This window comes from Chinchilla lanigera, unplaced genomic scaffold, assembly GCF_000276665.1.
Source record: "Chinchilla lanigera isolate Chin_1 unplaced genomic scaffold, ChiLan1.0 scaffold00041, whole genome shotgun sequence".
In the NCBI taxonomy this organism is placed as follows: domain Eukaryota; kingdom Metazoa; phylum Chordata; class Mammalia; order Rodentia; family Chinchillidae; genus Chinchilla; species Chinchilla lanigera.
The window spans coordinates 9,161,383-9,189,376 of NW_004955442.1; the positions used below are offsets into that span (position 1 = coordinate 9,161,383).

The window sequence follows — 27,994 nt, forward strand, 5'->3', positions numbered from 1 at the left end:
TTTTTTGTTTGTTTTAAACGATTTATTCATTTTATGATTTAAGGTGTGTATCACTACTTCAGTTGGGTAAGCCACATTGAAGAATTTGACTGCCTATTTTTAGATTTAGCCATATCTAAAATGCTGTCCCCATTAATTCTGCTCTGTAAAATACTAAACATTATAATAAAGTTTTTAATATTTCAGCCATGAATTCAACCTGCTTGTGCAAAGGTAGGGTAACAGGAAGAGAACTAATGAGTAGTTTGAAAGAATCAGACCCCATTTTAAGAAAAAGAGGTTCTGTCCCTGTCCCCCTCCCCCAACTAAACTGTTAGAACTTAAATTCAGCCTACACTGTTCTCAAGAACTGAAAAAATCAGTTATTTTTCAAGTACCACACAGATATGCAATTTTCTATGATTTGCTTCACATCTAATCTGGCACAAAGAAAAGTTTCCAAAAGATTCTGAACCAAGTTGAAAATCTCATTTTCCTAAGGTTAGAAGTCACTTCCCTTGTCTCTGGGGGCACATAAGAGAGCAACGGGTCAGAGGAGAGAAGGTGAGGATTAGGTAACAAGTAGCACTTGAGATTCAATGCAATGGAAAAAAGTAACAAAATCTAAAGTTTTAAAAAAGTTTAATGAGCCAATAAGGCATATAAATTGTATTCTGGCAGACATTAAGACCTGCTTTCTCTTACCAAAGAAAATGGCACATGTTTTATCAAAATTTGACAATTGAGATTAAAGGGTATTAAGATTAAGCTTCAGAGCACCAACTTAAACAAAACAACCAAAAATATTGTTATTCAACTTGGAGAGAGGAGCTAGAACCAAGGCATAAAGGGGAGATTAAATCTGTGTTCCTCCATCTCAAAATCCTGTAGGAAGAGTTCTGGCCTCTTGTGAGCTACGCATCACATCACCAAACCCAATTCCAGAATCTAAATTTACAATGACAGAAAAGCAACGATTAACTCCAAATGCATTTCTTGGTATATTCCAAAGGGAAGTTTGAAAATATTCATAATACACAGGCTTGCCTGTTTTGGGTAAAATGACAGATTGCTGTAATTCTTCCTGCTACTATATTCAAACAAACAAAAAATACACTTTCGCAAGAATTTAGAAATACCTCACTTTCATTCCTAGTTTGAATATGGATTTCACTGTTTTAAATAAGGGCTCTATCTATAAAGAATACAGAACTTCAATTCACACATTTCTAACATTCCATTCACATCCCACCCAGTTAATAATGGTTAACTTAGCAAAGTTTCTTCACAGAAAGATATTATTAAATAGCTGAAGAAATTGCAAACTTTAACAAAGTGCTGTAATTACTGGAAAAACCCTTACACTGATTTGCAATGGTCATTTAAGGATAAAAATAGAAGTAACTGATACTGGACTACAAGTTTGCAAGGAAACATTTTTCACTGTCCTACTTGATATATAATATAATAATAGGATAGAATAAATTACAGTACCTGGCAGGCTGACATCAGTTCTTCATCTAAAAAAGACTATCATTCAGTTCAAGATATTAAAAATGAAGATGAAACATGCTCTAAAAAGTTGTAGCTACAGGTCTTATATTTTACTCAAAGAGGACTCTATTGAGAACTTTTACTTAGGTCTACCTAACACCTAGAGAACCTCCATGCGATTCCATCCTTTTTAGAATGAGATTCCAAACCACTTCCTAGTAGAGGGAATGGAGGGACAGGAATAATTAGGTTTTGCTATTTGTGATCCCATTATTAGTAGATAAAACAGAGCTTTATCATCTTCAATCCACTATAAGTAAAACTGCACAAAGTAGGGCAACCATGAAAAATGCAACACAGGCTATGAAAGACTAGAATACCTATCCCCACCATCCATCTCCCTAATACTGAACCAAAATACAGGAAGCCCATTCTCAAAGGTCACTCAGGTCACCTTGAATACAGTCTACATGTTTACATTTACCACAAGAAAGTACCTTAGAAAGTAGTACTTGTCTTAAAATTGAGTATTTGAAGCCTACAGGATTAATTGGGGCAGTTTAATAATATTGCTATTTTTAGAGCACTAACACACACAAACTGAATCCAATAAAGTTCTTTGTATTGTTTCAATATTATTAATTGTATGACCATCATAGCACCTCTTTACATCACACAATCACCAGAATTAGAAACTGCTTTGAAAACTAAAAACAGGGCACAGTCTGCTAATTAGAAGTTGCACACTGTTACTAAATAGAAACCAGGTGCATGGTACATTGCAGCTGCAAAGATGGAAGCCTGCAGATTTGACAAGGGAGCCAAATCATGTTTCTAGACAATTTTAGGAACCTGGCAATACTGTTGAAGCAAAATACTCAACACAGCAGGAAATGGACCAGGAAAAAAAAAGCATTCTATAACCAAATAAACATCTGATTATTTCCTTTCCCTTTGAGAATAAATACAGTTAAGGTCACTTTTAGCCTTGGAACGGATATATGTTTGCCTATGATGATCTCGCTAATGACTACACGCTGATGTCCTCTGCTAGGATTATAGTTTTGAGAAAGCCATAGTTACAAGAGGCATCTACTGTAAATTCCTAGAACTTCCTTTTATGGCAACCACTAAAGAATTCACTTGTCTTAAACAGTGAACAAGGGAAGATGACCTCATGTTTCCTTTGCAATAATAGTATATGTTGAGGATCAAGTGGCTTTCAAGCAGCATGGTGGGTGTGAAAATGTTTGCAGTTTAGATCATTCTGTTGCGTTTATGGGTTGGTGAGTCTGTAATGACATCGCCACACTGGGCTGAGGTACGCTTTCTAGTTCCACCATTGTCCAAGTGGAGTGCCATTTCTTCTGATATGAAAGTGTTCAAATCGACATCATGGAGTCCATTTCTCCTTCGACTAGCATTCGATCCACTGCTTACATGCGTAGGAGAGCCTGGGGTACTCGAACGCACGCTTATACTAGCCATTGCACCACTAAGACCTAGGAAGAAGAAAAGAGGTTTTAGAGTTGCTCAATTATTCAACCCTTTTGAAAGCAACCCACTTTATTTTCTATGCTGTCATAGTGTAAAAGCATGTCTGCCAATTTTTTTTTTTTCCAAGAGGTCACCAGTGAGTAGTTAAGTCTTACTCTGAAAGAACGAACCACCTGGCTTTGAATGTTTTATTGGCAATACTACCAATACTTACGGTATTGGTCACTAGCAGTCATAAAATGCTTACCATGTATTGAGCACTGGGCCAAGTACACAAACATCTCTAGAAATTCTCCCATCTGCTACTCTTATTATGCAGGTATCATACATAATTTACAAATAAAGACAAAAGGATCTTTCTTTAAATAGAACATTTTGTTTATCCAAATCACCATTCCCACAGATCTGATACATGTCTATGGGGGGTGCACACAGCAGAAGCTGGAAATCACTTCTACGCCGAAGTAGACTTAGTCCAACATCCCCTCTAGATAAGGTAACTGCATCATGTGTCATCCAAAAAAGTAAGCTGTCAAGCCTGAAAAAGGATCACTGTTAAAAATTATCCCAAGACAATGGGCACAAAGTGGATGTACCCTGGACACACAGGACTATGATCACCCAAGATCTGAACTGTATTTGGTACATTTCCAAGGAGAGCCTGGGACATCTTCTCTAACCCCTGGAGAAGGAAAATGGAGGAGTGGGGTAAAGAACCTTGCAGTTTTGCTCTCAAGCTATTAAATCCAGAACATACTCCAACATGTATGGTTGAATACTCACTACTGAAATCTTGAACAGTTAAAGAACCAATTGTATTCTACTTCCTAATGTTCTGGATAAACCTGGGAAAGGTGTAAATCAGGGTAGCGCTCATGAAGCAGAGTATTAAATTTAAAAAACCTAGTGACAATTGACAGTGGACTTTCTGACTTACCAATCTGGCCTTATACTATTCTAGCCTCACCTGGGGATCTGTGGATTTTGCTACTGTCAAACTAATTCTTTTTCTTTTTTGCTTTTATCAGCACCTATTAATTTTATAGAATACTGAGTTTCAATGTATATATTTCAATCACATTCATCCCATTTACTCCCTACCCTTACACCTTCCTCCCCCATCAGACTAAATTTATAACATGACCTAGTATAATCGAAGTTTCCAGCCAGGCATGGTGGCACACACTTGTAATCCCAGCACTTAGGAAGGCTGGGGCAGGAGGATCACTGCAAGTTCAAGGCCAGTTCAGACTACATAGTGAAAACCCTGTCTCAAAAAAACTAAAAAAAAAAAACAAAACCACTAACAAGACTTCTGTCTTAGGTTTCAAAATAAGTTTATAAATACAGGTATGATTTGGAACCCATTCTAAGTTCTGAAAATACATAGTATGAATGTGAACACTGAATGGATAAAAGATGCTAACTCATACCACATCAAATCTTCTAAATTCCCCCTTGACATCATATTCACTTCATCAACACCGTGTGGGCAACGTTCTCAACCCAGTCTCCAACCATGCCTCATCACTGACAATACTCCATGCCCACATCTCCCTACTGAACTGCTCTGAACTCAACTCCCTCCTCTAGGTGTCTCCCACTCTACCTGCACTAACCCAACCAGCTCCCTCACAGCTAAAAGGACCCTCATTCCCTCTGGTGGTCTGAAAATATCTAAGTGTCCTTCTCTACCTCTTAACCTTTCAAAGGCCAGCACTTGTTTAAAAGTATAAATGCCAGAGTATTTCCTACATCAGCCACTATACTAAGTACTTTTTAATTTAATCTTTAACCACCCTATGACACTATATTACTCCATCCTGCAGATGAAAAGCTGTATTCTATGCACTCAAGTGGACTCTATACTCCTATTCACTGTCAAACTGCCTCTTCTTAAGGCCTGAACTGGTTCAGCAAGGAAGTAGACTGAGGATCCAGGGCAGTGATGGCAAACCTTTTAGAGCTTTCAAGCCCGCTATGGCACATGTGCCATAGGTTTACCACCGCTGGTCTAGGGCCAGCCTGCTTCTTAGGCCCAAAGTTAGTTGCTTTCCCTTTATGTCTTCTTTGCCCTACCCTAAGTTTGAATCATGTACTGCCAATACCAATGCCTTGCAGCTCCTTCCAAAATCAGGTCTGTACTTCTCTTCCAAGGCTTACTCCCACTCCTCTGGCACCTACACAGAAGCTACTGCCTCACTCTCCTATCTCTCCTTGTCAGTCTCCTCCTGGTTCTCTTCCCTCCTGCTTAAACTCTCTACTCCTTCCTGTTCTCCAGCCTGCCACCTCCTTCCTCAGCAACCTCTGCAGGCTCCTCTTCTGCCTGACAGGTAACTGTTACCAACAGTGAGGTTCTCCCCCCACTTAGCTTGCCCATAGGCAGTGTTTTCCAAGGTTGGACCTTAGGAATGGACCTGGTCCCTGCACTTAAAGGTCCACCTGAATTTCTAGCTGCCTACTGGACATTTCAGAATTATCATCAGAGGAACTGCACTTCAACACACTGATTTCCTTCAAAAGAAAAAAAAGTTAAGAAATACCTTGGGTTATCCTTACACAACACAACCAATCTTTCCCTATACAGTCCTTTTTTATCTCCAATGGACTGAACGCGGTACCTGGCACATAATACTAACTGAATTTTGAAAAAGGATAATGCCTCAAAAATCCTACACCTACATTTTGAAATCAGAGCTCAGCTACTGATTTTCAGAAATAAACTCAGGCTCTTGGCAGCTCACTTCACCTAAAATCACATCACATCACATTTAAAACTCCATGATCTCCGGATGGCTTTTGGTTTTGGTTTTTTTCCAGTACCGGGAATCGAACTCACAACCTTGCGCTTGCCAGGCAGGCGCTGTGCCACTGAGCTAAATCCCCAGCCCCGTCCATGATCTCCAACTGGCATTTTTTTAAGCTCTACACTAAGACTAAACTTGCAAGAAGAGCTGTACCTTCCTTTTTCCTAATTCCACAGCCCTTAACATACAAGGTCATCCTTGTTCTGTAATACTGCAAAACCAGGGAATTAACTGGGCTATTTCATTCATTAAATTCAGGACCCCCTTTCTCACATAAAACCACAGGAAAAATTCAACAAACCCCATCCCTGACACCCTGCCGGTTAACTGTAGTTGCCCTGTGTCAGTAATGACCAATGCCAAAGGCTTGTAAAGCATTCCACATTCCATCACCACTGGACTACTTGAAGCAAATGTTTCTTGTTTCAATTTCTCCATTAAAAATTAAATACATTAATAAGCATCAATGCGGCCAATATGAAAATTCCCCAGTAACTTCTAGAAAACCAGTCTTCCTCCATTGGGTGTAGGATTTAAGCTTTAATAACTCAAGTAAAATCTCAATGTGCAACATTACCTATTACCTACTCTAAACTGTGAGAATCTTTTCAAAGTTTGATTCACTCATCTTCCCCCAAAACTTTTTACAAGTGTCAAAAAAATATTAACAACCAAAAAAAATGTGCATTTTAAACAGCCCAAATTTTATTGTATAAACCAATTGACAGCTACTAAAGATGCTTTGGAAAACCTTAGCTAAGCCATGTGAACAATCAGGCCTATACAAGGAGAAAACATCTAAACATGCTTCAGAACTAAAAAACTAAGTTGTATGTCCAGAGGGCATACAACTTAATTTCTACCAAAAACACTTTTTCAAAAGGGCTATGGGAGTATCAGTTGACAAAAAGCAGTAGAACAAGTAGCATGATTAGACAAAAGTCTCATATGCTTAATACAAGATAAATAAACTCATCAACTTTAAAATTTCTGCATTCATTTAAAATTAGTGCAGGAGTGAAAAAAAGGTTTAGGATGATTTAATCATACTTTGAAAACTCCCAATGGAGCTAAAACAAGTTTACAGTCCAGATTATAAGAATCCAAGTCACATGGCAAATTATTAAAAGTAGCACACAGCTATTATTGTCATTCCAAGTCCACGCTTAGGGTAATAAGAAAATGCTGTTTGCAGAATTTATTACATATAGTTCCAGTTTCCCAACACATAGTTAGGTCACACAGAGGCAGAGAAAGAGCAAACGCCAGCCCAATCTCACTGCCTCGTCCAGCAGCCAGTGGGGCCTGAGGCTTCGTCTGTACTCTCTACTGGCTTCCCAGCACCTCGAGTCCCTGTAAAGAGGGCTAGCCCTGAAGGTGAGAAGGCCCACTGTTGATCCACCAGCACAGTTCAGGGCCCTCTGCAGATCTGCTCCACCAGAGGTATCCTCTCCTGGAGAAAGAGGGGAGTCTGAAATCCCAAAACTGATACAAAATGAGTAACCTCCTGCCTGGAAGCCCTAAGAACTGGCATTCTTGCCCTGGAAATGAATGATACTATCCAGGTGTGCAGCACTCCCAAAGGCACGTGCAGAGGTGCCCAGCAAGCACTTGCAGTGTCAAGGTAGTATTTCAGATGTACCAGGGGAGTTTAATCAATTAAAAAGAATTCTACTAGAAGATTTCGGTAATTTGAAGTAGATACCACTCCCCACCCCAATCTGTAAAATGTAATACTGAATTTTTATTGAAGTAAAGCACACTAAATCAAACCAATTACAAAGATACATGTGTCACACCAAGAAAACATTTTCAGTTATGGTAACAGCCCCAAATGCTTTCCAGTTTCAAAGACAGTTTTCAATGCCATGGGAAAAAATGCTCACGACGTTAAAAGTGAAAAAAATGCAAGATACAGTTATCATATATGCAGAACGATCTCAACTATAAAATAATTTTAATATTTATACATTGAAAAAGACTAGAAGAAAATGCACCAAACATTTAACTGCATTTATCTCTATGTAATGGGATCACAGATACTGCATTTTTTATTTTTTTGGAAATGTTCAAGTTTTCCAAGAAATTAATATTTATTGTCAGAAAATTAGTGAGAAAATTAAACTCTGATATAAAACTACACAACTACTAGTAGATTTTTAGTTAACTCCTAGATAAGTAAACTGGTTTTGAGGCATGGCTACCTAGCCTTATTTTTCTCTACAATGAAACATAAGGTCCAGCAAAATTTTATCACTAAATACAACCTTAATGCTTAAAGTCCTACCTCCAGGTACTTCAGTATCTAGTATTTATCCTTCATAAGCAGAAAATACCAACTTTTCATCAGAAATTTTAATGCTATTGTAAACACTTTCATTGTCCTCAGAGGCTGGTTTGAAGAAAAGGCACAATTTAGAAATTCCAGCTTTGGAAGAAATTTAATTATAGAGTCTGAGATACTGCAATGAATTTTAAGGAAATACAGAGACTGCTTTGGTGCATTAATCTCTTACATTTTAATTTCCCAATAAGCTTTTTAGATACACTTTACTGCTAAAAAGCCATCAACCATTATTTCAAGATGTGGACTGTGACAGTAACTTTCAGCAAGCACTTCCTAACTCTAAAAGATGGATGACTAAACCCTCCCCAGCTGATTCCGATCAGTCAACCACAGAAAACTGCAAGGACCTTCTTCTATACTATCCCAGTTTCGGAAGAATCCTTAACCTAACAGCAGTGTTAGCTGTCAAGACATATTTCTAAACATAAAACTATAGTAATGTAAGGAACAGAAGAGTGACAGGAGAGGAAGAGCAACAAAATACAAGTAATTAAATTCGTTCTCACATATACTAAATACCAACTGTCTAGGGGATTTTATCAGGGAAGACTTCTCACAAATTTGGTAACTTCCCTTCAATATCACTCTGGCACACTGCAAAAAAGAATTTGCAGAGGAGGGGAATCAACATTTAAAGAAGGTAGCCATTTATATTTTTGAGTTTTAACAAATTAGGAATTTGCCTTGATTTTCTAGATAAAAAAATCACTATCTGCCGTCACACCTCTCTTGTACCCGACTTTCAAAAGATGACAATTTTCTTACAGGGTCCTTTATCCAGCTTCTTCAGGTCCAAGAATCTGCCAAGGAACTTAATGATTTAATACAGTAAGGATTCCCCCATAGCCCACAGACTTCATTAGGTACAAAGAAAAACTGCCAGAAATGGAGCTTATGAACTGCCAAGGCAAGTAACACTGCACCTCAACCCAATTACCTGGAAGTATATATTTTAGGCTGTATAATAAATTATATTAGACCTGAGACTTCTTGAGACTTTACTCATCTTTTAGTCACCTGCCTCTACTTCCAGTAAGCAGTGTGTTCAGTAAATGATGGACTTTAAGAAGGAATATAGAGCAACAGTACATGCTTGTTTCAATACCAACCACACCTTCTGCAGGACTTAACTGCAGAAATAAGACCTCTTAACACCAAATCCAAGAAAACAAAGAGCTTTCAAACCAAAAAGGGCTCAGCTTCTAATACTAAGAAGCTGTACTGTTTTCTTTTTCTTGGTGGTGGGGTGGAATGCAGAATGTCTGGCTATGTAGCCCAGCCTGGCCATGAACTTGCAACCTCCTGAGTGCTGGGCTTACAAGGAGTTCTCCATTACACCAGCTACAAACCATTTTTCATTTTAAAAAAAGATACCTTTCCTAGAATGGAGATATGGCTCAGTGGTAGACAACCAGGGTTGGAACCCCAGAACCAACAAAACCAAACTTGCCCCTATAATCCCAACATTAAAGTGCAGAGTTGAGGCAGGAGGATGGCTTAAAACCAAATAGTGAGGCCGGGCACGGTATGGCACGCCTGTAATCCCAGCACTCAGAAGGCTAAGGCATGAGGATCCCTGGGATTCAAGGCCAGCCTGGGCTACAAAGTGAGCTCAAGGCCAGCCTGCACTAAATAGCAAGACCCTGTCTCAAAAAAACAAACAAACAAAGTGAGACCTTATCTCAAAAAAATGAAAAAAAGGTTCTTTCCTTTATTTTTCAAATTCTCTAGTTCACACTAAAGGCTAGGCTGCCTAAAAATGCAACTCCTTCTCAGCACTTAGGCTAGCAAATGTGAATCCCCTAAGTCTGCTTTCTACCTGAGAGGAGCTTAAAATTGAAAAGGTGGTATCTTAAAGCCAACTGCCAATGACAGCAAGGGTTCCCACCAACCAGTGCCTATGGTATCACCAAACCTGTGTGTTAGAGGCCTTTGAGTTTTTTTTAAATGATATGCAATTTTTTTACAAAGGGACAACCCAGGCCCAACAAGGTTAATTCCAAGTACTGCAGTCAAGAATGTCAGTGTTACTGGTTGCAACTGAAACCAAGTATCTTTGATTTTTATGGGACAGTGTGACAAGATGAGCAAGCTACAAGGACCACGTATGAGACGATGCTGAGCAAGGTTCTGAATAAAGTTATCATGTCAGTGACATGACTTGGCATCTGGCTCTGTCAGAGGACACGCCCCTTCTTAAACCTTGCACCCATCTGATTTCACAATCACAAAAGAATTCAGGACCAAGAACTTCAATCTAAGGCTTTCCAGATAGCACACTAACTTGGGGAAGCCAAGTCAGGGCCTCTCTCCAGTCAGCAAAGATTGTAACCAATCTCACCAGTTTATCAACATTAAACAAGCTCAAAATCTTAACAAGTAATATTTAAGTTTACAATTTTAACAAGTTTAGAATTAACTTACTCTCTGGAGTAAATGTCTGCCATTAAATAGGGAGGTAAGGAGGTTCCTCAAAGGCTACTGCAGCATGAAATTGCAGCCTCAGGTCTATTTCCGCACTTGGGCTGTCCCCAGGTAAACAATGCACAGCTACACAGCCCAGCAATCTTTCTTTAAAAAGCAACCCTCCTTTCCTCTAGGAAAAAACATTTACACTGTCTTGTGCAGTAAGATAGGTGATTTGTTTAGGTTCTCCCATACCACCTTATAAATAAAAGGCATCACGCCACAAAGGAAACTCACTTGAAAAAGTTGAAGCACACTGCCCAAGGCTATACGGGGAATTTGGCCAGCCTATAGCAAAGCCTGGGCACTCTTCCCACCAATGGGAGCCAAGGATACCAAGGATACTCCAAGTCCCAAACCATTCATCTCTGAGCCAATTATCCAGATTGGCGGGTGGAGGCCTTTATTCATCTTTTTTTTTGAGACTGGGTCTCACTGTGTAAGCCCAGGCTGGCCTTGAATGCATGGCAATCCTCCTGCCTCAGCATCTTGGTGTTTTGTTATATTTTGTTTTGTGGGGTACTGGGAATTGAACTCACAACATTGCACTTGCCAGGCAGGCACCTGTGCCACTGAGCAACATCCCCGGCCCCTGCCTCAGCATCTTGAGTGCTGGGATTACAAGCATGCAACACCATGCCAGGCTCCTAATGTCTAAAGAAAATTCTCTTCCTACACCACCCCCAAGTCATATAAATAAAAGGAGGGTGTGAAGGTAAAGAGACCCTAAACCTACAAACACAGAGGTATAGTGGTAAAGAGTATACATTTTGGGACCTGATAGAGCTCAATAATATACTCAACTTACTACCCTACACCACTTTCCAGATGAGCCTTCATCAATAAAATGGTAATAATCCAGGGTACTGTGAAGACTAAATGAGTCTCCTTACCATGAAACAAAGTACACACTAAAAGAATAGCTCTAAAGGTATCCTCCTCAGGTCCTAACAAATTCCCAGTTGTTCTAACATGAGATTCCTCAGTAGCACCTCTAAAATACACAGGTTGCATTCTCTCCAGCTGGTAGTCATCTGGGGACTGTAATCTGTAACCCTTTCCAGAGGTTCTTAAATCTTCACTGTGCTGTATTCACTTTTCAGACCTCTGTAGTCAATCCTGAATACAACTGTATCAGATATTTTGCTAGGTTCTATTAAAGCCAAAAAAAGGAAGGCCTTTGCTCAAGTAATAAATAGCCTTAGTCAGCCAGAAGGGACAGTCATTCAAGCCCCATTCAAGGAAGACTGTAAATGGGAAAAACCAAAGGAAAAACTGAAGAAAAGCTAAGCCAGGAAGTGGCATTTGATCAGTCTTCCAGGATGAACCACTGGGGGGCAAGGGCTTGTACAGTGAGCATGAAGTATCCAAAAGATTAAACAGTATGACTATGATATTTGACCCCAGGTCAAGACAAGATCATAACGGCCTTGCAATGCCATGTTGAGTCTGGACTTGCTCCAGTAGATCCTGGGGACTAATGCAAAGACAGACTGGTGACCAAGTCAGCTCAGAAATGAGAAGCAAGAACAGATATCCTAAGCCCAACCTCAGTTCTTCCAGAGGGGCATCCCTCAGCCCATGCCAACTTGCACTATGAGGTTCCTTTCTGCCCCCCAAATATCTTATACGTCACCTTCAAGACATCAGAATAAATCAACCAACTATGTTTGCCTTAACAGAAAAAGGAAGCACCATTCATTGGCCCTCTACTCCTACAGACAGCACAGCTTGCTGAATAGCTATAAAAGGTGTCATGTATTTGCTATTTTGGGGACAGATGGTAGAATCTGGTTTGAACCATATTCTGAGGCAAACATCTATGGGACACTTATATTTGATACTCTACAGAGAAGGTCTAAATAAGAAGCAGCCAGGGGCTGGGGATTTAGCTCAGCGGCAAAAGCGCCTGGCTGGCAAGCGCAAGGTCGTGAGTTCGGTTCCCGGTACCGGAGAAAAACCAAAAAAAAAAAAAAAAAAAAAAATAAGAAGCAGCCACCTGGAATTAAGATATGACCCTGAAGAGCCTACAGAAGGTGGCACCTAGGGCTAGAATCCTAAGACATCTAACTCAGGTTAATGAAAGAAACTAAGGAAAGATCAGAAGCCAAAATAGCAGAAAAGAAAAGGCTCTGGAAGAGAAAGGACTACTAAAACAAGAGTCGTTGGAAAGGCAGGCAGAGAACCACAACATACTCCAGGTGATTCAGGGTATCTGAAATACTATTTACATAAAAAATAAGTTGATAATTTGGCTCTCAGTAAATTTTCAATGTTAAGACAAGGAAACAACAAAAATCAACCCATGTGCCTGAGTCTACAATGGCTAGGCCCCATAATACAAAGAAAATAGGCAACACAGTACAGACCTGTGAAAATAAAGCACTGGATTAGTCTTAAGCCGTGCTAATCATTAAAGTAATTTTGACTGAAACTTTTTTGATAACCATTAATTGATGTACTTTTGATGGATCTGTTTATTCAAACCCTTCCTGCTGAAGTGGGTTCAAGGGCAGTAAGGGTTATTCATCACGGGCTCTTACTCATCTGCCACACCCTGTCTCCATGAAGAGTTTGTCCTTCTTCAAATTAGCACATTTTAGGTATCTATGCGTTAGTTTGGTGGAGGTACTAGGTAGGTGTCTAGGAACTGATTTTAAAGTAACTAATATAGGGGAAAATTGTCCTTTTATAAAGATAGGACACGAGGGAGAATGTGATGCTTGCTTTAACTATAAATCTGTTTGCCTCAAATACTCTTCCTATGTCACCTTGTGCTACAAAATTTCATGAATTCAGACACACCCTCCAATGCAAAACTAGAAAGACATCCATTTGATCTCACTTCTACAGATTTGACTAAAAAATTGTATGTGAAACTGAATTCTGGCTTAGTATTTACCCTAAGATGTTTCCAAATATGTTTAAAAAGATAGCCTTACCAGTTTTGACTTGAATTTACATAGGTAGTTAATCTATTAATGCTCTTACACTACAAATCACATTTTTTTTTAGTCAAATGGGGGGCTCGGAATTCAGCTCAGTGATACAGTGCCTGCCTGGCAAGCATAAGGTTGTGAGTTTGATTCCTGGTACCGGAAAAAAAACAAAAAACAAAACAAAACAAAAAAAGTTACATGAGACCTGCATTCTCAATATACTGATGATGTTCCTGAAAACTACCAGAGTGTGAAGCACATCGCAGTTTGCTTCTATAGACTTTCAAGGGCCCCTATTACTTCATGCAACACTGTCTTAAAAATATGAATTATAGGTATGACTCCAAAGTGTACTTTCTGTCTACTGAATTAGTGCTGTTATGAATCACTGCAGGGAAAACTTCAGTTTTCTACACAATGTATTATGTTTAAGCCTTTTGTTGTTGTTGAGACATTGTCTCACTATGAAATGCAGGCTGGCCTCCAACTCATAGCAATCCTCCTGCCTCAGTCTTCTGAGTGCTGAGATTACAGAGGCAGGTGCTACCACACCCAGCTATATTTGAACTTTTTAAAACTCTAACAATTTAAATTTAAGTCAAAATTATAAATAGTCCCTTATGCAACTACATCATCAATAAAACTCCCAAAGTTCAAAACAATAAACCACAGGTTGAAAAGATTCAACTTGAGAAAATATACTGGGAGTTAAGAGTCCTTTCCCAAAAAGGAGGCGTGCCTTGTATGTACACTATCGCATTATGGTCTTTTCAGACGGTAGCATTTGTTGCTTAAAACTATTTCTACAGGACAGCAGTATAATACAGGAAAAAAAATAAGTATGGAATGAATCATAAGTCCATCTTAAAGAAAATAAGAATGCTTAAAGAAAAAGCTACATCACATACTACCATGAACTAAACCTGATAAACTATGAACACCTCTTGTAATTGTATTTGCAAATTTAAGGGGGAAAATTTCAAACTCTAATTCAGTAGAACAGATCAACATATTTTTGCCTGAGTTTCAGAAGCTCTGAACAACTTAACTATTCTAACATGTTACAGTTTGGAGTCTTAAATACTGTATCCATATAACGTGGGCTTTCTTGGAATAATTTTTTTAACTTGCCATAAACTTGCAAGCCACAAAAAACAAAAACAATACTCTTTCCTACTTCACATTCTGATTAGGAGTATAGGAAATAATTAAGGTATGCCAAAAGAGAGCAGGAACCTGTACAGGCATTACAGGTGTGTGTGTATGCACACATGTATATATCTGTCATATTTTTATTACCAGGTTAACTTTTTTTTTTTTTTTTTTTTTTTTTACCAGGTTAACTTTTAAATGACCTACTCTATGGCCCACAAATGTTAACTTTTAACAGGATTCATGACCTAATTCACTAACTCACTAGTTACTTCTTGCTTAGTCATCTGTTTAACCCATGTTTTCAACTTGGTTTCAACCAAGTCTTATTTATTTTTTTGCTTTTTTTTAATTAGTAGTATTGTATGCTGTCATACAAAAAGCAGCTCGCCCAGTTCTACATGAAAGTCTGTACTAACAGAGCAACAAGCAGCAACAGACTTACTTATCCCTGACAATGTTCCCCAGGCCTCTCCTTTAGTACTAAAGCCCCTCATCCAAGAATGCCTTCTGATGACATGTCGTGGCTTGGGAAGTTAGTGACAGATCTGCCCACAAGCTTTATGTCTGATCATCCTATCAAAGCAAGAAGGACCTGAAGGACAGCAAGAAAAAGGAAAATGGACCACCTAGCTCCTCTACCCCTTGGGTCATCAATGTCCATCCTCTACAGCGAAGTAGATAATGAAGGGTACCAACAGCTCCTAGTTCCCATGAGAACTAACCCAACAATTATCTACTTCACTTGCCTGCCATGGACTAGGCTGATCTCCAAGCAACTACAAATGTAACAGAATTAAGACACAGAACTTCCTTAACTCAGAAGAGTAAGAAAACATGTACATCATATAATGTGAAGCAATGAATTTTAGTCAATATTGCAGAAAGGTTGTTACTGTAACACCAATATGCTTGAACTAACTAGTTTCTAAACATTTTTAGGATGGCCTAGCTGACAGTCAAAAATTACCCCGAAGTTCTTAGCTCAAACATTTCTAGACCAAATGTTTACTATAACAGACAAAAAGCAGACAATATATGTGGACCTATGTCTAAATATGAAAATGGGTCCACAGGCACACTCTTAACCATCTTTCCAAAGAAATATGTTTAAACGGCTTTACCATGCAGAGCTATGGCTTCCCGGAAGGGTTGCAAATCAGTCTCTACAGAGGAGCTAGTTTCCGCTGAAGTAGCTCGGTTAGGGGACACTACAGTCAGTCTTGGGGGAGCTCTAGAGTTTCGTGGTGGAGGAACCTTTCCACACAGGAAGCTGATCAAATCTTCTCTGCGAATAGTTCTTCTGCGTTTTTTAACCCAAGCCAACACATCCTTATTGCGTCGCTGATAGCCAATCTGAATTCCAATATCAAAACTTCGCTGATGGGTATCCACGCTTTCTATTAGGAAGAGAGAAATGAAAAAAGATACATGATTAGTAGAGTCATACTACTCCCTTCTAAGACCATTTTACAAGTTACCAAATATAATTATACCGGGCCGGTGATATAGGTAAATGGCACAGCACCTGCCTGGCAACTGTGAGGTCCTGAGTTCAATTCCTGGTACCAAAAAAAAAAACCCTAATATAATTACACCAGTAATATAAGACCTCTAAGTCTTACCTATTCTAGTAATCTGAAATGTGCTTCAGTTGTGTTGGAAATACTACACACTTAATGTTAGTGGTCTAAGTTCAAAGTTCATACACAGTCCTAGAGTTCATTTGTTCTTTCAAAACAAAATCATAGACAAGAGGGGCTATGGTATTATACTTACTAGTACTAAGAATAACTATCAAGTGTTTATTAGTGCTAAGATTCAAGAGCAAAGCAACCATACACCTTTACATAGGTAGTACTACTCTCCTTACTACGAGTGCAGAAACTGAGTCACTGAGCACTGAGCTAACACTTCAAGGGCACAGCACTAGAGAAGAGCTGCAATTCTGTCCCTGCCCTTTGGGTCCTAGTAAGCCCTGTCACTACTCTCCTTCTGAAGAATAATTCTCATGAACTCTACCACTGGCACATCACATCACTCAGTAGATGTCTAAATACTGCACATGACTCAGGCCACATTCACCAGCATTTACCCTGTTATTGCAGAGGGCATGCCTACTGAGTTTCAGCACCAAGAATTAGAAATGCACAAGGCTGCGTAAACAGTTCAGAAATAACCAGGGAAAATTAATTCTACACAACACGAAAAATACAAGCGTCATTCGTTTCCCTGAATTTATTTCCGTGCTGCTTCCAATTTTGAACCTTTTCTTTTTTTTTTTTTTTTCTTTTCTTTTTGAGACAGGGTCTCCCTATGCAGTTCAGACTGGCCTTGAGCTCACTTTATAGCCCAGGCTGGTCTTGAACTCACAGTAAACCTCCAGCCTCAGCCTCCCGAGTGCTGGGATTACAGGCGTGTGCCACACACCCGGCCTGCACCATTCTTTTATCTCAGTTCCATTCCCTTACCATAAAATTCCCCAGACTAGACTCCTCCTATATACTGAACCTGAGTTTATTATAATAATCCCTGTCCTTTAGTGGTTTTATCTACTTGTAAAGTATTTGAAAATTTAAGTTACTGCAATTTATTTTTAGTCAGCTGCTGTGCTAGCAGAAAATCACTAGTACATCTTTAACAGTGTTGCTTTATCCCTAGACCTTCTATAAAAGCAATGAGAAGGCCAGGCACGGTGGTGTACACCTGTAATCTCCGCATGTGGAAGGCTGAGGGCAGCAAAATCAGTGCAAATTCACGGCCAGCCTGGACTACATAGTGAGTTCAACTCCATCCTGAACTACACAATGAAACCTTGTCCCCCCGCTGCCAAAAAAAGCATATAATTTCTGGCTGTTGATTATTTTAATTGTGTATCTACTACATCTAGAGTAGACTCTAAAAGAAAAAGCAACAGTGCAACAATGAATGAAGAGCTATATCCAAGGATCCCAAGCTGTATTTGCTTTATTAAAAATGAAGGGCTAGAGGTATAGCTCTGTGTAGTGCATGTGCTTAGCACTTGGCTAACTCCTAGTTTCAATCTCCAGTACCTTTCCCACCCTTATCCTTTTTAAGGGCAAGAGAGCCGGTGTACAAACAGAACTATAAAACAAGGCCTATTCCTTGGCCAATGGTCTGTCTTTATTGCCCAAGAATTAAAAAAAAAAAAAAAAAAAGTTTAATATGGGAATATTAATGATTTTTAAATCATTTCCCTTAAGAATACTTTAAAATAAAAAGGACCACCAGGCATGGTGGTGCACAGGAGGCTGAGGCAGGAGGATGTTTGCAAATTTGAGACCAACCTAGGCTACAAAGTGAGCTCAAGGCCAGCCTGAACTGCATAGCGAAGACAATCAATCAACAAATAAATAAATAAATGTATATATATTTAAAAAGCACGGACCATGGGACTGGGGATTTAGCTCAGCGGCAAAGCGCCTGCCTGGCAAGCGCAAGGTTGTGAGTTTGGTTCCTGGTACTGGAAGAAAAACCAAGGGAAAAAAAAAAAAAAAAAAAGCAAAGAAAAAAGCAGAACACAACTGGAATATCAGCCACCTGAGAGGTTGAGGCAGGAAGATCACAAGTTCAAGACCAGTGTGGGGAACTTTGCAAGACCAAGTCTCAAAAGGAAATGTTTAAACAAAAAAAAAAAAAAAAAAGGACTGGGCTGCACTGAGGGTGGTTGAGGTCGGAGAAATACGACTGCAAGTCCCACATGGACAACTCAGAAAAACCCTGCCTCAAAATAAAAAATAAAAAGGGACAGGGAAGTAGCTCACTGGTAGAATGTCCTGGTGGCAATTCTCAGTGCCACGGGGTAGGGGGGTGGGGGGGGAAGCTGTGTATATAACTCAGTTACCTGGGTAGAACTCAATCTCCCATACCTCCAAAAACAAAACACTTACGCAAAGGACCACATTAGGTGATTTTTTTTTTCTTTAAAAGCTTGCAGTTAGCTGCGGGAGGAGGCTTGGTCAAATTTTGGGTACTTTCAATTGGGGTCACGATTAGTACCAACAGGGCTAGGAACGTAGATCAGTAGCAAAGCACTTGCCTAGCATGCTTGAGGCCCTGGTTTAATGTCCTGGTGGGGTGAGACACAGGACAGTAGTCCCAACAGTCAGGTACACAAGGGGCTAATGCTCCCAAACACTTAAACTACACATTGAAACACTCAATTCCTACTGGTTTAGAAGGCAGAAAGTTTGTATGACAAGTTGTGAAATTACGCAGCTCACCAATCATCTCACCTTGGGATTTCTGACCAAGTCTCAACATCAGAACCAACTAACAGCTTGATAAAAATCAGGTATTTTAGCCAGGCATGGTGACCCATGCCTGTAATCCCAGTCCTCGGGAGGCTGACGCAGGAGGATCGGTGTAAGCTGAAAGCCAGCCAGAGTTACAGTGAGTTCAAGGCCAGCTAAGATCCTGTCTCCAAAACAAAGTGAGCACGGTGGCACTCGCCTATAATCCCAGCACTCAGGAGGCTGAGGCATAAGGACCCTCTAGAGTTTGAGGCCAGCTGGTGCTACATAGTGAGATCAGAGGCAGCCTAACTTATACAGCAAGACCCTGTCTCAAAAAAAAAAAAAATTAACATCTTCAGATACATGTTTTCCCATGATGTGAGCATAACTTGGTTTGGTATCATTAACAGCATACTCTGAAAGCCAGTCCAATTTATCACACAAATTACTACAACCTCAGTTATTTCCCTAAATGAGAAGTCTCCTACTGCTACTATTTCTATCATATTTCTTATGAATAGGAATTTAAAACAGTTGTCCAATTGAAAATAAAGCCCTCCTCAATCCCTGAACTAAGTGAGAGAAACCTGCATGCTCAGTGGAGAATCTCAGGCATGAAGACATTATATTTTCTGTTTTTTTCAGACAGATTCTTACTCTAGCCCAGGCTGGCCTCCAACTCACAATCCTGCCTCAGTCTGCTGGGATTACAGTGATGGACCACTGAGCCCAGCTAAGGAGACTACATTTTAATGTAATTCTGGACAATGTAGTGTCCAGTGAACAACCACCATCTATACACACACAGAGAGGCAGGCTCATGAAGGCTCTAAGCCAAACACTGCTTTGAACACATTTTTGAACCTTGAGAACTAGCCACTCCAATTCTAGCATTATGGGCTGGACCCTGGCCCAAGACACGCAAGTACAGAAACTGTGGGACAGTCTTGGGTCCAACATTATTTTACCAAAACCAAAGCCATCGTGGAAAGGGTCATAAACTTGAAGGTCAAATGAATACCAAGGTGCACCAAAATGTTAATCTAACTTTTAGCCAAAACGTATTTCCTTATTCAAAAAAAAAAAAAAAAAAAAAAAAAAACCACCAAGTAATGGATTCGATTTCTGTCTATAGAGGAGGGCAAGTGCAAGGTCGTGAGTTCGGTTCCCGGTACCGGAGAAAATCAAAAAAAAAAAAAAAAAAAAAAGATTCATACAATAGTCACAGTTACAATAGTCACAGTAGCTGTCCATGTTTAATTGTTTACATGTTTTTATATAAATCTAAAATTGAAGGGGGCCAGAGATATAGCTCAGAGGCACAAGCACCTGCCTGGCAAGTGCAAGGTCATGAGTTTGATTCCCGGTACCAAAATAAAATAAAATAAAATAAAATAAAATTGTATTCAAGAGATTTTAGGTTTACTCTTCCCACAGGGGCGGGGGTAATCAGGAATAGACAAAGTCATACTGATTCTGAGGTGAAAACCAAATGCAGAATCTTAAGTGATACACACAGAAAAAATTAATCAAACTGCTGTATTTTTTTGGCGCTACAGATGGAACACAGGGTCTCCATGTACATCACCACTGAGCTACTCAATATTTGTTTTTTTTCTTTTCGGTTTTCTGAGACAGGGTCTCACTATGTAGCCCAGGCTGGCCTCAAACCTGCGGTGATCCTCCTCCCGTGGCCCCCCAAGTCCTGTGTCCTGTGATTGCAGGCATGCACTACATGCCCAGCAATGTTTCTTGATTCTCACAAGGGTATGTGAGAAGCTATTCCACATTTGTAAACAAGGAAGTGAGGCTCAAAGAAAGGTCTTTGTCCCAAGTTGGGTAACTGACAGTTTCTGCTACAAGTTACTTCTTCCCCAACAAAAGAAGCTCTCTCATTCTCCTTAGAGAATCTACAAGTCATTAAAGCACAGTGCTAGATCAGAGCAAGATTTTTTAAGGAATACTACTGTTTACAAAACACTTGAACATAATTAAATTTAATCATCCAGTCTGGCAAAGGAAGAAAAATGTACTGTTTTATTAGGAACAGAAAGATCTAAATTAAAGCCAAAACAAAACTGTTTTCCATGGCCAGGGACATAGCTCAGCAACACAGTGCCTGCCTGGCAAGTACAAGGCCTTGAGTTTGATACCCGGTACCAAAAAAAAAAAAAAAAAACTTTTCCAATTGTTTTAAGACAATACTGTCTGCTGGGCATGTGATCAAGGTACTTGGGAGGCTGAGGCAGGAGGACTGCCATGAGTTCAAGGCCAGCCTGAGGCCAGGCATGGTGGTGCACACCTGTAATCCCAGCACTCGGGAGGCTGAGGCAGGAGGACTATTGAGAGTTCGAGACAAGCCTGGGCTACAAAGTGAGCTCAAGGCTAGCCTGAACAACAGAGAGAGACCCTGTCTCAAAAAAGACAAAAAAAAGGTCAGCCTGAACTAACAGCAAGACCCTGACTCAAAAAAAAAAGGAAAAGAAAAAAAGGCCTGTCCATTCCCCAAGGAATTAGTGCACTATCTTCTACTTCTTACACATTAACTTAGTCATCACCTAGCACAGGGGCTGGGGATTTACTCAGTGGCACAGCGCCTGCCTGGCAAGCACAAGGTCGTGAGTTCGATTTCTGGTACCAGAAAAAAAACAACAACAAAAAAAAACAAAACAAAAAACGTATCACCTAGCACATAATATAACAAAGGGCAGCTACCAGAGGAGACTCATAGCAGCCACTGTGCGCTGCCTGCCCAGCCTTGAATCCCCGTCCTCCCCTTTCTCAAAGGTTCTCCAAGAGTTTTGTTGGGCTAGCCAAGCACATGCTGTGGGAAGGAAGCTCCTCTGCACTTGCTCCAGGGGCAGAACATGCAGCTTAGACCTAAACTAATCTAGGTAGCCCCCACACTCTGATTAAGGTACAGATTCTAGGTAAGTAACGAGCCCATTATGGCTGGGCAAGACTGGGTTCTTTTAAGCATCTGGGAGTGACCTAGGTGAGCTACAAGTCCTTCCACCAGCATGAAAAAGCCAGTCTGAACAGAGTGCGCACATATATGCACAAACGTACATGCCCATGCAAAGGGGAGAGACCTGTAAAGCAGAGGATTCTGAGCCACCAAATTAAATCCCGCTATGTGCAGCACCCAAGTTTGAAAGGAGTCTGTATCACTCAACCCAGCCTGACTCATCTTTCAGCCAAGTACCCTATCCTTCCCAGGCCTCCACCACCACCACCACCGCCGCTGACACTGCCGCCGCTGCTGCCGGCACCACCACCGCCAGAAAGGCTTTTTACCACTGAGCAACATTTCTAACAACCTCAAACTTCTTTTCAAAACAGCAGCTTAACTAAATTGGCCAGGCAAGCCTCCAACTTGCAACCCTCCTGACTCAGCCTCCCAACTAGCTAGGATTGTAGGCATGTACCACTGTGCCCAGCACAAAACATCCTTTTACAGAGAAATTAAAACACCAGAAAATGATTACCTTCTACAGAAACTTACAGACCGAATCTACAAATGGGGCATTACAAATGACTAGGGCTAGCCTGGCAAGATACTGCACACCTATAATCACAGTACTCACAAGGCTGAGGCAAGACTATTGCCCTGGGTTTGAGATCAGCCTGAGCTATGAGTTCAAGACTAGCCTGAACAACATACCAAGATCCTGTCTCAAGAAACCAAACCAAACCAAAAAGACTGGCTCTAAGGCTTCTTTTTGAAAGTGACGAATAAAATTTGAGGCTTAGGGCTTCTAACTGTAATATATACTAAGGTATTAAGTGAAGTTTCAATGCTCAGGGATAATTTTTGTAGCATGGAGAGTAAGAACCCAGCGCCTTCTATCTCTGATGGTATGGTTTCTGACCATTTGTTTACAGTCACCCATTTGGTCCATCTATTTTCATTATGATGATCAAGCCACCCTTAAGTTCTCCGTAGGCCCAAAATGGCCACAGTGAAGTGAAACAACATAGTAGGAAACAAACGACATCGCGTTACTTTTTTCACCTGTTAGTTCTATTTAGGAAGGAAGAAAATGATACATCACAGTGTTTATTCAACACACAAAAATTCAAAGACAAAAAATAAACTACAATTACTTCCCTTATTAAGCACTGCCTATAGTAAAAAACATGCAAAAAATACTGAAAACTTGACCATCAACACAATCAATACTTGGAAACTCACCATATATTGGGCATAAAACTAAAAGCCTGTCCTATAATTAGTGGGTATGTAGCCCAATTAGTTAAGAAAACCAAGGAATGTAACAGTGAAATACCTGGCTCCAACATGCTTCCAGAACCACACAAGTAACAGTAACAGCATCAAGTTCTGAACACAGATGATCTGGCAATACACTTCAACAACCTTGACTAAAATGAAGCTAGGCAAGCACACTAGAGCACAGACACCTGGGGCAAACGACGTTCTAAGGCAGTGATGGCAAAACTATGGCTCATGAACTCGGCTGTTTCCCCACTGTTGTTCTAGATTTCCCAGAAACATCTTTTAATGTGTACAGTATTAATGGAAAGCTCTCAGCTCTATTCAACCAATACCTCAAGTGCACTTTAAAGAAAACAAGAATTAAAGAAGAAAAAAGTTTAAAAGCTGAGAAAGAAGCATTAAAAAAAAATAATAATGAAGGCCAGGAGGGGTGGCACACGCCTATAATCCCAGCACTTGGGAAGCTGAGGCAGGAGAATCTCTGTAAATTCAAGGCCAGCCTGGGGTACACAGCAAGACCATCTCAAAAAAAAAAAAAAAAAAAAGAAAAAGAGAAGAGAAGAGAGAATTAATGAAGCTGGATGTAGTGCATATGCCTGTAACCCCGCTACTCTTGAGAGGCTGAAGCAGGGGGATCACAAGTTTGAGACCAGACTGGTCAAAAGTTCTGGGCAACTTGGCCAAGAACCTACCTCAAAATAAAAGATAAAACAAGAGTTGGGATGCAGATCAGTGTGAAAGGCTCAGGGTTCAATCTCAATACCAAAGGCTGGGGGAGTCAAGCACGAGTTCCACGAGGGCACCAGCTCCCATTTCAGGCTGCTCTGTGAGGATACCCAGGACACCCTTGCCCCTGGGGGACAATCACCACCAACTCTAGGGAGCACTGAGAAGCACACAATGCTTTCCCAGGAGGAAAAAGGAGACCACGTTGGAAATCAGTCACCAAGAAATGACAGTCAAGATTTATGAAACAGATCAGCACTAAAGAGACAGCTCAGGGGTAGAAAGCACATGTCTAGCATGCACAAGGTCCTGGGTTCCAGGGGAGAAGGGGAGGTGCAGGCTTAGCCAAGTCTTTCCCAGGTAAGCATCAACTCTGGGTGGGTTAAAACCACCTCAGTAACTTTTCACTTTTTTCTTTGGTTCAGGTTATCAAAAAACATTCTCAGCCAGGGACCCAACAACGGCAAAGAACCATCCTCTTTGGAATCGAATCAATAACCAGCATTCATTTGACCCCCACTATCTGACAGGAGGACAGTGCCAACTTATATTCTCTTGTAAATCTTAAGACACACTTCTACCAAACCAACCATCAGGCATTCTACTCTTCAAAGGCACACTGGCAATTCAAAGGAGCCCTCTGCTAGGTTTTTACCCCCATTCTGACCTTCCTATGTGCTGATTTTAGGAGGTATCAAGAGGCTGATATGAGTGCCAAACAATCCCCAGACTGCAAAATGAGCCATTTTTAGCTTGCCAGAGAAGTACTAACATATACAAATACTGGAGTGTTTCCCTCTTAAAGGAGCCCCCAAAATCTTTCCCCCTGTAAATTACACTCAAATATTTCATCAGAACTTTCAAAAACTTACCACTACTTCAATGCTACATGCACCTGTGACACTACCTTGCTAATTTTATTGGCTTTATTTACGGTAACCAGTTATTCTTACAGCTGTACTTCTGTTCTCTACAGACTACACTCTGAAATGGAGGAAGGGCAGGGCATGGTGGCGCATGCCTGTAATCCCAGCACTCAGGAGGCTGAGGCAGGAGGATCACTGGGAGTTCAAGACCAGCCTGGGCTACAAAGTGAGCTCAAGACCAGCCTGAACTGCACCGCGAGACCCTGTCTCAAAAAGACAAAAAAAACAAAAACAATGAAATGGAGGGAGGGTGTAAGGATCTGCAGAGTACTATCTACTCTCCTCACAACGAATAGGAATAGAAATAAGCTAGTGTACCACTAACAAATCCACAGAACACAACTTATTCATTGCTATTAAGTAAAAAGAGATGTTTCATGCTAAAAAAGAAACACATAAACACAAAACTAGACCAAACTATACAATCCAAGAACTATGTGTGATACTTAAAATAAAATTAATGTCCCTGATTAAATTTTCCAAACGAAGAAAATTAGTAAAGTACACTCCTTTTCAAATGAAGCAATCAAATTAAGGATTATTTCAGAATCCAGCTTCGGGCTGGGGATTTAGCTCAGCGGCAAAGCGCCTGCCTGGCAAGCGCAAGGTCGTGAGTTCGGTTCCTGGTACCGGAGAAAAACCAAAAAAAAACAAAAAAACAAAAAACAGAATCCAGCTTCTACGCCTACCTTCTTTTATGAAGAGCATTACTAAAAAACTTTTAAGTCCTAGAAAGATAAGATCTATTCAGTACACAACAGCTAGAAGACATTTATATTAACACTGTATATGGCTTAGGCTAAAGAGTCTGGCTCATAGAAAATACTAAAAGTGTATTGTTTTCCCTTTCAATCAAACAGCTGCAACAAAAGCAAAAGGATTAACCTGGTACTGCACTTTCATACAACAGACTACTACTCAGCAATTAAAAAGCACTTTAATACCTGCAATGTGAACTCAGAAACATTACTTCAAAATCCACCTCAAAAACATTATGTTTAGTGGAAGTCAAACACAAAGACTGCAGACCTTAAACTCTTAAGAGAAATCTCTACACATTACACTGCAGTCAGATCAGTGGTTGCCAGGGACAAGGTGGGGGAAGAGATACATTGTTAAAAGTATGTGTCAAAATCAAACTACACTCTTTTTTAAACTATACATGTTAAAACAATGACTTTTTACTGTATATAAATTATACTCCAAGAAACTAAAAAAATTGCGTTTCTTAAGTATTATTTCCCTAGAACCACTCCTGGAATGGTCAACACCTATGGTGTTAAAATGTCATTTACTCAGCAGTCAATATATAATGAACTCAGCTGGGCCAGGGATATAGCTCAGTGGCATAAGTGCCCGCCCCGCAAGCCCAAGGTCCTAAATTTGAGTCCCAGTACCAAAAGAAAAAAAATAAACTCAGTTACATAAAATCAAAGCTGACCACTGAGGCAACACTTAAATTATTTCCCTTTTCTCATTAAGAAGCAACTATTAGTTCCTCATTCCCTAAAATTACCATTCTTATTCACACCAATTTAACAGTTCTCAAACCGGGTAGCACATTTGTAACCCCAGCACTCGGAATAAGAGGAGGAAGATCACTTGTAATCCCAGCACTCAAAACTGTGGCTGAGGCAGGAGGATCGCTCGGAGTTGGGAGGCCAGACTGGGTGACATACTTTAAGTCCAGGACAGCCTGAACTACATGGCAAAACCCTGCTTTAAAAAAAAGTTCTCAAGATTACTTCCCCCAGCCAGGCATGACTCAGGAGGCGGAGGCAAGAGAATTGCACTGAGTTCAATGCCAGCCTGGGCTGTGTAAGAGTTCAAAGCCAGCCTGAACTAGTGAGACCCTGTCTCCAAAAACTTCTTCCCCCAAAAGTACACTTTATTCAAGAAATCCCATAAGGGACATGTCCTACAAAATGCTGCCATCATTTGCATGTTCTTTTTGTTTGGTCACTTTTGATTTTCTGAAACAGGGTCTCACTTTCTAGTGCAGGTCGGCCTTGAACTCAGTTAAGTAGCCCAGGCTGGCCTCAAACTCCAATCGATCCTCCTGCCTCAACCTCAGTCTGAGTGCTGCAATTACAGGCATGTGTCTCCTGGCCCGGCCACTTACATATTCTTAAACAAAAATAAAGGTCTAAAAATCTAAGAGATAATGCATAGTCCATCTCACCCTATTCTGATTATTTGTGAATCCACAAAATTCCATCACTATTAGCAACTCCTAGATATTTTTTAACGCAGTTAATTACATTTTTATTAAGACTAACAGTCAGAGTCAAATCCTTTTTTCCATAAAAACCTTGCCAAAAATCAAAGCCAGATTTCCAAATCTTCCTATCTGTAAGGCTCAAAATCCAAACCTACGACGGCAAGAGAGCTCAATGGGCCAAGAACATTTACATATCCCTCTTTATGACACGGAGAAAAAGTGAACCCTAGAACGCACCACGAGGAAACACATATACATCCATTCAAAACTAAAGATTTCCTGGCAACAACTTACAATCAGCTACAACAGAATCTGAAGAAAAATATGATGAAATCGTTAACTGAGAGCAGATGTTAATACGCACACCATGCTCTAAACTCCCTACCTCAAGAATCTTGAGCGTCCCAAGTGTCCCACCTATGTGGCACAAAAACAAACTTTTTCTCTTGATGAATTTTCCAAGAGAAGGGGGTCTCACCCATTTTCCAGTTCAAGGCCTCCCAACATTTGACTAAAGACTGTAGAGCTGCAAAACTCCTGGCTGAGTGTCGAGTCCAGGCAGGCCTGTCTTGGACACCGAAGAAAAATGAGCAGTTTCCACCCACTAGATGCCAACAGCAGCCCCCTCTCAGTGATGACAACCAAAAATGTCCCCGGACACTGCCACAGGTCCCCTGGGAAGGGGTGAGGCGCTGGGGGGTGTCAAAATCGCCTCCAGTGGATCAAGCGAGGACATCGCTGCGATTCTCAGATTGCAAAGTAGTCAAGGTTAGCGGCGCACTCGGGAGCACCAGCAAACACGGTCGGAACGCAGACACACACGCTGCCCCGCCCCTTCACCAGCAATGCACCAAGGTTATCTTTACCTTTGTAGAGGTTGGTGACAGCGGTGGCTGCGTTCTGGAAGGGAACCCAGAGAGAAAGTCCCGGCTGCTGACACACTCGGT

The 27,994-nt window shown here is 40.5% G+C and overlaps 1 protein-coding gene across 1 annotated transcript; it reads right to left on the bottom strand.

Annotated features, from left to right (window-relative positions):
- On the bottom strand, positions 1 to 27,994 carry LOC102006502 (chromosome unknown open reading frame, human C16orf72; the record flags this gene model as incomplete). Its single annotated transcript, XM_013517846.1, is given in 3 exon segments — positions 1 to 2,975; positions 15,806 to 16,081; positions 27,914 to 27,994. Coding segments are annotated over 3 exon segments (602 nt in total), but the record flags the coding sequence as incomplete, so codon positions are not given.